Here is a 12,809-nt window from a genome sequence, read left to right as displayed (position 1 = left end):
TGGTGGTAAAACGCTCCACAAAACCTGTTTGCCCTGACAACCATCTCTAAAAAAATAAGAGCTTCCGTATTCTGTTATAAAATGCTTCTGCTTTCCTAATCCCCAGGTACCTCACCAGAATTAAAATCTAATCACTAAATATAAAAATATGCATTAAAATACTTTTCAAAGTCAACTTATTGAGAAGCAAGCATCTCTACTCCCTATTTACTTTTATTTACTAATTTTTTCAATAAAACCAATGTGGAAACAAACAGCAAAATTGAAATAAGTTTTTTAAAAAATTATTTATTTTAAAATTTTTTACAGACTGCATTTTGAATGAAGTAAGTTTTAATAATACATCAACATAGATAACAAAATTGGCAAAAATGGTATAAATTATCATATTTATAAATAGACAATTTATAGTTTGGAAAGGTGTCCCTTGAAATTGTGTCAGTTAACCTGGCACTTTCTGATAGCTCTACTTACTTAGAATTGAACCAATCTCCAGAAACAGTCTACCAAAACTCACTGAAGTGAGTAACGAATGGATCCTCAAGCAGAGTCATTCTAAGTATCTCTGTATTCTGACTTTTCAGTTATAGCTTGTGACTTCTAAAAATAAGTAAAGTACTAATGACATTTAACAGAGACAAATTCACTGTTTCTTAGACATCAATGAACTGAAAACTTACTACCTACCCAGAGTAGAATAGCCCACCAGAAGTTACATAAATCTAACTTCACTGATTTAGTACTAGAAACAAAGAAAAATTCCCTAAAATGATTTCACTTAATTGTTCTACATATGTCAAAGTAATTATGACTCTGCCTGATTTTTCTCTCTAAAGAAAAATATATTTATTTACATTAATTAGAACTAAGGCTTTGAGTAAAACTGAACCAAAGGAACTGAGTACTGTAGTCCTTAAAGCATTTTAGAAAAGACTCAAAAGAAATATAGTAATTAGCTTTGGGTGTAGAAAAGAATTACAGTTAAGATCTCCAAATCAGCATTATTTTAATGAAAATCCTATAGAAACATTACTTCTTCTGATGTGAGAAATTCACAGAAAAGGCTGACTGTCCTGAGTGTTTTCCACTCCCTCTCTATTCTCACTCACTCTTTTTGAATGCCAACGACATTGCCACATTTCTGTCTGCAGCCAGGTCTGTCTCCTGCCCATCAGACCCATTTATTCAACTAACTATTATTTGTCTCTTTCTGGTGAGTCCATAGGTACTCAGGAATGTCCAACACTGAACTCATGTCCAGCACTTAACACGTCCAATATCAAATTCATCATCTTCTTCCCCAAACCTGTTCTGTTGTTCTTTCTTTCAGCTCTACTTCCTATGCTTCTCCCCACACTGAATCTATCACCAGACCCTAATAATTATGCCTCCAAATTTCTCTTGATGTTGTTGACTTCACTTTAATGTGGGTCACAAGACCCTACAGACCCTCACACCCTTGCTTCCTTCTCCCAATTTCATTTCCTGTAGCTCCCCTAACCTCACTCAACATTATAGCCATCCTAAAACTTCAGTTCCTAGCATGTGCCATAACTTTCTCCCCTCTGAGCCTCAAGATGAATACATGACTCAGCCTTCAAGTTTCAACATAAATTTAACATTCTTTAGGAAGCCTTCCCCAAATTGCCTATGGCTCTGTCCTGACAACACTGGATGTGTTGTCCCATTTCCTTCTGAAAGTATATTTCATGAAAGATGAAACTACATTTAAAATGAGTAATGAATTTGAGACCAATATAAGCCATATGCAAATATGTCTATCTAACCTTGATAGGGCACTCATTTCGGGTTTAAATGGGTCAAGATTGGTCTTCCTTTAAAATTCCTAGAGCAAAGAAAATCTTGACACCAGAATATTATGTTTGAGTTTTTTTCTTTATGGAAGTTAAACCCCTCTCTTCTTTTCCTAAATGTTCCCAATATTCCAATAGAGTCTGTTTGCATTGAAATTAATAAGTGTTGAGAAACCCTTGTCTACTGAGGTCAGGGCCATGGCACTGAACTCTTTGTGAAGGGATTTAGTGGAGCAGTTACCTCTGCTTTGCCCTATTACAGCAAACTACCCCCCTCCGTCCATCCTTATGCCTGTGTATCAGTGGTCACATGAACAAAATGAGAGAAATTCTGAGTGGGTGGCTGATTTATAATGTCATTTGTACTGCTATTTAACAAGAGATAGTTAACACAGGCTATTATAACTGGAAAAAACCCTGGTTTAGAATTCTTTTGGGTAAATCTTGTAATTTCTGTTGAGATTTAGATAAATAATACTTGTATTGCCTATCTCACAGTGCTGTTGTCTCAGTTTATATTAAGCTATGCAGAATTAGTTTATGGTCACAAGGTCCTTGACTAAACTAGTAAAATAACTTTTAATTTTTCCATGAAGATGATAACGACATAGATTTTTTTTGTGTATTCACTAAGGATTGAACTCATCTTACACATATTAGGCAAGTGCAGATTTTTTATTTTTATAAAGATTTAAAAAAATAAAAGTATATCCTACAACACATATTCTACTACTAATCTTTGAATGTCACATCCCCAAAAGAGCCTCTTATCCTTTATTTATTTATTTATTTATTTATAAGACAGGATCTCACTGTTTTGCTCAGGCTGGCCTTGAACTGGGCTCACGTGATGTTCCAGTTTCAGCCACCAGAGTAGCTGGGACTATAGATGTACATGAGAATACCCTGCACTTTTTTTTTTTTTTTTTTTCTTTCTTTTCCCTGGTACTGGAAAAAAGAATCACTGGTATTGACAGAAAAATCATTGGCAGTGCCTGGGACTGAACCCAGGGCACTTTACCACTTAGTTATATTCCCCAACCCTTTCTATTTTTTATTTTAAGACAGGCTCTCCCTCTTGGAATCCTCCTGCCTCAGCCTCCTGAGTCACTGGTATTATAGGTGCTATTGCATCCAGCCTAGCTATGTAATTCTAAAGTAGTTTTATATTTCTTCATTTAATAAATGTTTGTTGAGCACATCTATGAGATAGGTACTATTTTAGATATTTGGCAATATGAGATAAGTAAGTTATAAACAAGCCTATTCTCATCATCCCCTAAAAGACCAAAATTTTGCCAGGTGTGATGGCACATGCCCATAATCCCAGCAGCTCCAAAGGCTGAGGCAGGAGAATCACAAAATCAAAAAGTCAGCCTCAGCAACTTAGTGAGACTCTATTTCAAAATTTAAAAAATACAAATAAAAAGGGAGAGGATGTGGCTCAGTGGTTAAGTGCCCCTGGATTCAATCCCTGGTAAGAAAAAGAAAGCGAGAGACAGAGAGAGAAAGTAAAAAAGAAAGAAAGAAAGAAGAGAAGAGGAGAGAAGAGGAGAGGAGAGGAGAGGAGAGGAGAGGAGAGGAGAGGAGAGGAGAGGAGAGGAAAGGAAAGGAAAGAAATGAAAGGAAAATCGAAGTCTAGTGGAGAATGCAGATAGACACTAACAATAAAGTGTGATAAATTTATCGGTAATGGTAGGTACTATGGAATCTAGAAATGGGACATTCGTGCTTGTGAATTCAGGACAGGGCCATAAGTAATTTGGGGAAGGCTTCCTAAAGAATGTTAAATTTATGTTGAAACTTGAAGGCTGAGTCATGTATTCATCTTGAGGCTCAGAGGGGAGAAAGTTATGGCACATGCTAGGAACTGAAGTTTTAGGATGGCTATAATGTTGAGTGAGGTTAGGGGAGCTACAGGAAATGAAATTGGGAGAAGGAAGCAAGGGTGTGAGGGTCTGTAGGGTCTTGTGACCCACATTAAAGTGAAGTCAACAACATCAAGAGAAATTTGGAGGCATAATTATTAGGGTCTGGTGATAGATTCAGTGTGGGGAGAAGCATAGGAAGTAGAGCTGAAAGAAAGAACAACAGAACAGGTTTGGGGAAGAAGATGATGAATTTGATATTGGACGTGTTAAGTGCTGGACATGAGTTCAGTGTTGGACATTCCTGAGTACCTATGGACTCACCAGAAAGAGACAAATAATAGTTAGTTGAATAAATGGGTCTGATGGGCAGGAGACAGACCTGGCTGCAGACAGAAATGTGGCAATGTCGTTGGCATTCAAAAAGAGTGAGTGAGAATAGAGAGGGAATGGAAAACACTCAGGACAGTACTGTGACCAAGACATTTCTGCTATGAGGGGAACTAATCTGATTAACTGTGAGGTGAAAGAAGACAAGGAAGACAACATGGGAAAATTTTGTTTAGGGCTGACACATAATCTTTGTTCAATTTATAATTTGAACTTGGGGCTATTAGCAAGATCAACATCTACTATCTTATAGAATTTTGTATGTTTCCTCTTATTTTCATCATTGACCATCTTGTTTTCTTTGATGCCCTCCCATGGTTTGATAGTAGTTTTGTCTTGAGCCATTAGGTTTTTGTCATTAGATTGCAATGGAAGGTAAGAACTGATGTTGCAGCAGGTAAATATTGAATAAAGGTGTAGTAGTGGAAAATACTTAGGACAACCTAACAGATCTAAGGTAACTTTTTGATACATAATAGCACATACATATACATATTTTCTTCCAGTCAAACTCAGTGAATTGTTAAGTATAAGCACATACCTGGTAGCTGCTACCTTTCCAGAATTTTTTCATTTCCTTACGTCTCCAAGCAACAATTGAGGCAGTAATAAGTGTGCAAGGTACTAAATAGAGAAGAGCAGGTTGCCCCTTCTTCATCAGTGTGAGAACAACAAATGTAAGTATCATACCAAAAGCATAGGCTGCAAGAAGAATATGAAGCATCAGTCATTTCTACTTGCTACCAAAGGTGGAGTTTTCCTCCCCCATTATAGTTTCTCAAATATTTCTGAGGACACTTTGGTAATATGACTTCCTATCATAATTTCACTCTTTTTCTAGACAGTAGTTAGGAGAGACAGTCTATAAAGTTTTTGAAAAATTTGAAATTGGAAAAAGATAACAATTTAAGAAAGTATCGATAGTCTATCATTAAGAATGTTGAGTTGTTTTACATTTTAGATAACTCAATCTATACCTATAGGTAGTAAAGGATGCTTTGAAAAAAATCTTCCTAATACTAAATACATACTCCGTAGGCTTCTTCAATAAGCATATACCAAACATCATGTGAACTTTTCATAATGATTCAGGGTTTCCTTAAGAACAAAGTATCTCAGATTATTACTTGAAGGACCTTTGCAGACAGTTTAGTTACTCTTTCAAAAATGAGGAAATGAAGGATCAAAGAAGTGGAGTAGGTTGCTCAGATTTACACAGACTTGATAAAGGCTCCTATAATCTGTCTATTCTTTGAGTGTTCTTTAGTCTGTCATGCTGATTAGTACTGAAATCTAACCCATTAATGCTTTTAATAGTATCAAAATTAATGACTGCAGACTAACTTTCTTATTTCTCTATAGTCTTGTCTTTTTTTCTTTATCTCCCTAACTTAGGTGTTCTTTATTGTTGCCAGGGTACCAATTCTCAGTAACATTCTTCTCTAGTATTAATATACATTTTTAATTTATTGAATTTAATTCCACTGTAGACTTGAAAATCTTGTTAGAACAGCATCTAAATGGCTCTGGTACAGACCACTTACTTGAGCATAAAATGCTTCGGTGTGTGAACTTTAAGATACCCATTAACAGCTTTGCTGTTCCAGGTGAGATACTACTGTATCATAAATTAAAATGAAACTCAGCATACCTTTTTTTTTTTTTTAATCTAGTAATATACAGTTTACTGACTATTTATGTGCCAGGTATTTTAATAAGCATTTTATATAAAACCTAATCTTTTCTTTTACATCTAATTTTCTTTTTAAGTCTCCAAAACCAAAAAAAAAAAAAAAGTCTCCAAAACCTTGTGATATAAATTGTAAAGTATAATTATCCATTTTTTAGAAAAATATTTTTTTATTTGTCAATGGACCTTTATTTTATTTATTTATATGTGGTGCTGAGAATCAAACCCAGTGCCTCACACATGCTAGGCAAGCACTCTGCCACTGAGCCACAACCCCAGTCCTAATTATCCCTTTTTAATAGAAAAATATAACTTAATAATTTATGGCAAATAATTAGAATTTGGAACTCCTAAGTTTTAGACCTTTGTCTTTGCTTCAGGAAACACAATTCAATATAATAAAAAGAAGAAACATAATTTACCAATTGTGGAAGAAATATAGTATATAGAAGAAGAACCAGTCTGAACATCAAATCTTCTACAGTATGCAATCAATAGGCCTAAAATGCAAAAACAAAAACAAACACTACATTATTTCTTTAAAACAACAACACTAATACAAATTTAATTGTTAACTATGGGAACAATATATATCAGTCTATATTTCATTTTCCTTTATGCATTGAGATCATTAAAAACTACCTTGAATTCTAGAAAAGTATGATACACTGATTTCCAAAATTTAATGCTATATTTAAATAAGATTCCCTAAATCATTAAACAGTGTCTAAAAACATTAATTTTTATCAATTGTTCAATCTTTCATGTTATAGAGAAAAAAATTTTAAATGTTTCACTAATAGTATACTGAACAGACAAGTGTGATTACATAAAACTAAAAAGCTTCTGTATAGCCACAGAAACAATCAAGAATGAAAATACAACCTATGAAGTGGGAATACTGCAAATCATACGTGTGATAAGAGGTTGATCCAAAATACACGTGATGCTCCAACAACTCAATAATAAGAAAACAACTCAATTTTAAAACGGACAAAGGAAGCCAGGTGTGGTTGCACATGCCTATAGTTCCCGCTATTTGGGAGGGTAAAGCAATAGGATCACTTGAGTCCAGGAGTCTGAAGCCAACCTAGGCAATTCAGAGAGACTGTCTCAAAAAAAAAAAAAAAAAAAAAAAAAAAAAAAAGGCAAAGGATCTAAGTAGACATTTCTCAAAAGAAGACATACATGACTAACAGGTAGATGAAAAAATGTTCAAAATCACTGATCATCAGAGAAATACAAATCAAAACCACAATAAGATATTACCACACAACTTAAAATGGCTAATATAAAAAACTGAAAAGATAATAAGTGCTGGACAAGATGTAGAGAAAAGGGAACTGCACACTGTTGGAGGGAATATAAATTAGTATGGCCATTATAAAAATGATACAGATATTCCTCAAATAATTAAAAATTATGATCTAGCAATTCCATTACATGGTATATAATCAAAGGATATGAAATCAGTATGTGAGGAGACATGTGCATTCCCATATTCACTGCAGCATTATTTACAATACCCAAGATCTAAAATCAATCTAAATGTACATTAATGAATGAATAGATAAAGAAAATATGGTACAGAGATAAAATTAAATATTATAAACCTTTTAAAGAGAAAGAAATTCTGTCATTTGTGACAACTGGAGGATGTTGTTAGGCAACCTAAGCCAGGCACAGGACAAACACTGCATGATCTCACTTGCAAGTTGAATCTAAAATATTTGAACTTAGCTGGGTGTTGTGGCACATGTCTGTAATCCCAGTGGCTCAGGAGGCTGAGGTAGGAGGATCACAAGTTCAAAGCTAGCCTCAGTAATTTAGCAATGCCCTAAGCAACTGAGTGAGGACCTGTCTCAAAATAAAAAATAAAAAGGGCTAGAGATGTGGTTCAGTGCCCCAGGTTAAACCCCTGGTTACCCACCCCTCCCCTGCCAAAAAAACCAACGACCAAAAAAACGTTGAATTCATAGAAGTAGAGAGTAAAATGTAGTTATCAGGGACTGGGAAGAGTTAGGTGGTTGGGGAGATATTGCTTAAAGTTTAAATATTTCATTTAAATTGGAGGAATAAATCTAAGAGGTTCATTGTACAACATGGTAATGACATGGTAATAACACTGTTATATTCTTGAAAACTGCTGAGAGTAGACTTCAAAGGTTTTCATTACAAAAAATCAGTAGGTGATGCTGTATGATTTCAAGAAAGTGGACAAAATAAAACTAGTAATAATCTAAAAAAAATCAGTATGTGAAGTAATGCATATGTGCACTAGCTTGATTTAGTTATCTATAAGATATACATATTTCAAAACATGTACACAATAAATACATACATATTTTGTTAATTTAAATAATATGTATATAAGTATGTTTTAAAATGTATTAAAAAGGCATCAAGGAAGGCAGTTTCACTGGGATCAAAAAAGTCTCCTTCCTGGTAGCATAAAATGATTTGGAGTTTTAATATGAAAAATTCAATAATGAAATACAAGCTCTCATTTTTAAACATGGAAATATGTAGAAATGATTTATTCAGTCCCTTTCTTATAAGAAATTTGTTGAACCCCTCCAAAGAAGAAATCTCAGACTGTATTCATTAAATAAATATTTTATAAAACAATAGGAAAGACAGTTAACCACCTAAAAATCATAGATTAACTGGACCATCTTTATGGTTGCTTGAATTAATTAGCTTTGGTATATTGCATAACTAATAAAACAAGTTCTCTGTTATCATTATTACATTTGCTGTTTACATGTTTCTATGGGTTAAAAAAAAAAATCACAACCCTCCTCCCAAATTAAAATTTAGCTCTTAAGATTAAATCATGTGCTGTCAATAACTCTGCTCTTTGGGGACATATTTCTGTTTGAGACCTTTGACATTTACTGGAAGAATGTAATATTTATATACTATTTTTACCAATTCTATGCCAAGGTTTACACATAAAATGTTATAACACTTAGTGTGACACTTGTAAAATGATGTACCTAAAAATCAAGTTTAAAGATACTATAAGATTATTCAATGGTATGCTTTCCCTACCTTATAGATAATATGAATGGAGATTCACTGAACTAAGTTGCTATACTGGACTCTGTCATGCCAACTCATAAGGCATTACTGCTAGCTTTTATCTCCTACCTGCTCCCCACGCCCACACATATGGTTTTACTAGATAAACAGAAGGGCTTTTGCAAAAGAAAGGCAGTAATCTTCACTCATCCACAAGTAGTTTGTACATAAGAAGACTGGAAGAAAAGTGAAGAAGGATGAACTCTCAGCTGATAGATAAACACTATCAATTACTTCTAAACTATATTATTTTTTATGAACATAATATCAAGATTTTATTGTCTTCATAATAAAACAAGAGATGAATCTTAGACCTGGATCACAGGCCCTTTCCTAGTTCACAATGTTATATCACTTAATAGCATTCTGTTAGATCCACAGATGGGCTCAACACACTCAAGTCTCATCACAATCTTGGCACTTTTAGCCCTTCAGAAAACTGGCCATTCTGCTTCCAGTCCTAATACTGCTGGTACCTGGGCAGAGAATTCTTGCCCTTCTTGTACTGTATTACTTAGTGGGACTGGTGCTTGTCATAGTTCTTATACAAGTTTAGCAAGTTTTAGGGACGTTCACCAAGTTTGTAGGAGCAGCTATTGGCACAGAAAGCTGAACTATAATATCATAACTTCTCTGGGGTTAAGTTTATTCAATAAGTAATCCAAGAAGAACAATAAGGCACATTTCCAATAGCTGTCTGGATAAGGTGATTTATAAGTTTCCTAAAAAAACTTTCTTTTTATGTTATAAAGCCATAAAAGGTGGTGTTCTGTTGTCTCTCCTCTTGAACATGACTTTGTGTAGTATCCCTAAATCACTTCTCAAAATATAACTATTACTAAAAATTATAAGTAATAGAAAGTGAATGTTTAGCACTGTTACATCCAACTTCTAAAAAGGGTCACGAAATATACTCTATTGTGGAAAAACGTTAATCTAATCCTTGATGCTTGCTTTAAGATACTTTTGAGCCATGGGAGATCTTACTTGGTTATTACCATTTGAGCTTTATCTTCTATCCTTCAGAATGTTTTTTTTCCTACCTTTGTCACTGAGTGTAGCTCTAGCAACAAAAATATTTAATATGGAATAGGTAACTTTTAAAAGACACTGTACATGTGATGATTTTTAATCATTGGTATATTTTTACTAAAATTATTATAATCACTTACCTGGTACAATAATGTCTCCAAAACCCAATATGGAAACAGGCATGAAGCACACATGCATTACTGAGAAATAAATCAGCTTTGGTACCCTGATGACTACTGGTAACTGTAGAAAAAAAAAAGAAGGAAGGAAGGGGGGGAGGTGAGGGAAGGAGGGAAAAAAGGAGGGAAGGGAGGGAGAAAAAAAAAAGAAAACGGAAGAAAGGAAGGAAGGAAAACCACCAATAAACCTCTTCCCAATCTTTCAGAAAGGGAAGAACTGACATTAGAATAAAGACATTTTTAAACTGACATTGAAAAAAACACTTGAAATCAGAGGACATAAACCAGGCACATATATGTATATATAAATATATATATGTATGTATAGATATATGCATATATGTATATATATGTATGTGCCTATGCATACATATATATGTGTGTAACAAACTCTGCATGTATAGAAAAATTGAAACATATAAATTTGTAGTTTTGGGAAAATGAAATCCAATAATGTAGGATTAGCAATATTAATCCACTATCCCCACATCTAACTTTTTTCTTTTTACCAAGAATAGGACTCAGAACTTGAAATTTTTTTTTTTTTTTTTGCCAATCTAGATTTTTTTTTTTCCCCCAAAGAAGAGCATTGTCTCAGAGGGTATGATTTAAAGTCCAATGAACATATCTGAAATACAGTCCTTACTTTCTCATGGGGAGCTGAGGGTTGAGCAGTGGCTTCCACAAAGTTTCCATCATTCTAGGATGAAACCCAAGTCAATAGGTATTTAATAATATAGAATAACTAAGAAAAGGGCTATATTTTGTGAGAAATAAGTTTCATAATACCTTAACATGCATACATGACCAATGAATTACACAGGAAGGCAAAAATTAACTGAATACACATACATTCACTAGACAGGCGTTTCTATTTAATTGCCATCCCTACCTTTTCAGTATTTCCAAAAGGTCCAGCTGCAAGTTCAACCATGATGCTCTCACCATTCTAAAGAGAAGGAAGATGAAAGAAGTTTAAAGAGAACAATCTGCCATTATTCAAGAATGACTTAAGCCCCATGGTATATGGCTTAATGTAAAGTAATTGAAGATGGGTTGTAGACTGCTTTTTTCCTAAAAAACAGTCTCTGCAAACAGCAAAAACTGAAGCAATCACAAACAAAAATCACATTATTATACTTTATTAGAGCTCAATAATTTCCAGAAAATGAAATTAGGCACAGATTATTCAAGAGTACCATGAGTTCTGAATTACGCTGACATATTAATATCCAAAATTTGTAATGTGTTATAAATTTCAAGTATTTTAATCTTTTAATATATAATATACTGTGTTCTTACTAATTTTCAGGAATATCAGTACAGAAGGTAATCCTAAGATATTTTAATTTTAGCTTTGTAACAAACAGACAACCTTATGTGAATAAATAAGACATTTGGTCTTCTGGTTATTCACAATAACAAAACAATGAAGACAAATGTGAAAAGACCCAACTCCACAGAACCTGAGGAGTTTCTCCAGCCTGATTGCTGTCTAATTTCAGTGCTGCATGTTATGTTCCAATCAAAACATTTACCTTAGCTGAATTTCCATCCCTGTATCTGGCTAAAGTCTTTTTACGTAGTTTGTGTGAGCAGTTCATTTAAAAGTTTTCTTCTGATAGCCAGGTTTATTGTGGAGAGGGGAAACATTTTGAAGTAGTAGGTTAGATTAAATAAAATTCTCACTTTGTTTCATTGTAAGTAAATGCATCAGCTAAACTGGTAGAAGAAAGATAAACAAATGTTGAATTTTAGGAAAATGTGATTGATTAATGTTTTCCATGTGGGTGGGGTACACAGAAGAAATCCACTGGAGTATTTTCAAAAGGACCTCACTGATACCTGAGCCAAGCAGAAAGATAAAATTCCCAGCTACAGAAATCTTTTCCATGTGCTAAGCTTTAGGTCACAGAAGTGTTAAGTCACAGAGGTTTAGAAAAATAAATACTAAATATAGTTTCTTAAATTTCCAGGTTTTGATCAAATTCCCAGATGAAGAGTTCATTTTGGTTATTATCCAGTTGTTATTTAAGACATTTAATTGAAGATTATCATGGGCATCCTCTCTACATTCAAAGATGTGAGGAAGTACTATTTGTGAGATACTATAGTAAGTATGCTGGTGGATGAAGAAACAATAAGTAGGACAGGCTCTTATGGCTATATTCCTACAGTCAGCTGCCCTGCTAACTCACTAGGAAGTCCAGTAATACATGGGTCAAGAACATGTTTAGAATACCGGATATTTAATCCTTTAAATTTGCAGTCAGAACTACAAAAATAAACAAATAATTATCTGATTTTCATTTTGAGTTACCTGATCAAGTAATGTCTATAGCCTTAAGAACAACAAATCAGACTGAGAAGAGTTAATGTACATCTACAACAGTGAATTCCAAAGAGCACTGCAGTTTTTTTCCCAATGTATCAGATTGCTAGAAATCACATTTCTAATCAGTGGGAACTAAGATGAAATAAAGAACATGAAATTTTTTTTAAGCACATAAGAAAGAAGGCTAAAAGACACCTTTATTATTATCCTACACCTTCACATTTTCTGAAACCTTGTATGCATAGGGAACTGAAATCATTTACTAGCAGACATGTTTGACATTCATAAAGTGATACTAGGGTTAATGGGAAAATTATTTTTAAAAAGTTTAGTTACAGTATCTAGCAATAGGCCACTGTGTAATATATTATGGGTCATATCAGCTGACTTATAGGAATGGCTTTGTAGAGAGAATGC

The 12,809-nt window shown here is 33.9% G+C and overlaps 1 protein-coding gene across 2 annotated transcripts in view; it reads right to left on the bottom strand.

The window, feature by feature from the left end:
• Positions 1-12,809, bottom strand: part of Sppl2a (signal peptide peptidase like 2A) — a 41,812-nt gene that overhangs the window by 2,748 nt on the left and 26,255 nt on the right. The window contains exons 12-16 of one of the 2 annotated variants that reach the window (XM_047542162.1): positions 10,950-11,006; positions 10,704-10,757; positions 10,019-10,121; positions 6,185-6,262; positions 4,614-4,774 (exon numbers count right to left, since the gene is read on the bottom strand). In XM_047542162.1, the coding sequence (XP_047398118.1) occupies positions 4,614-4,774; positions 6,185-6,262; positions 10,019-10,121; positions 10,704-10,757; positions 10,950-11,006 (453 nt within the window). The remainder of the gene's footprint in view (positions 1-4,613; positions 4,775-6,184; positions 6,263-10,018; positions 10,122-10,703; positions 10,758-10,949; positions 11,007-12,809) is intronic. The other variant, XM_047542160.1, reaches the window with a different exon arrangement.

Source organism: Sciurus carolinensis, chromosome 2 (assembly GCF_902686445.1).
Source record: "Sciurus carolinensis chromosome 2, mSciCar1.2, whole genome shotgun sequence".
Classification (NCBI taxonomy): domain Eukaryota; kingdom Metazoa; phylum Chordata; class Mammalia; order Rodentia; family Sciuridae; genus Sciurus; species Sciurus carolinensis.
Note: the sequence above shows the minus strand (reverse complement) of the source record. Positions and strands in the feature narration are given on the sequence as shown.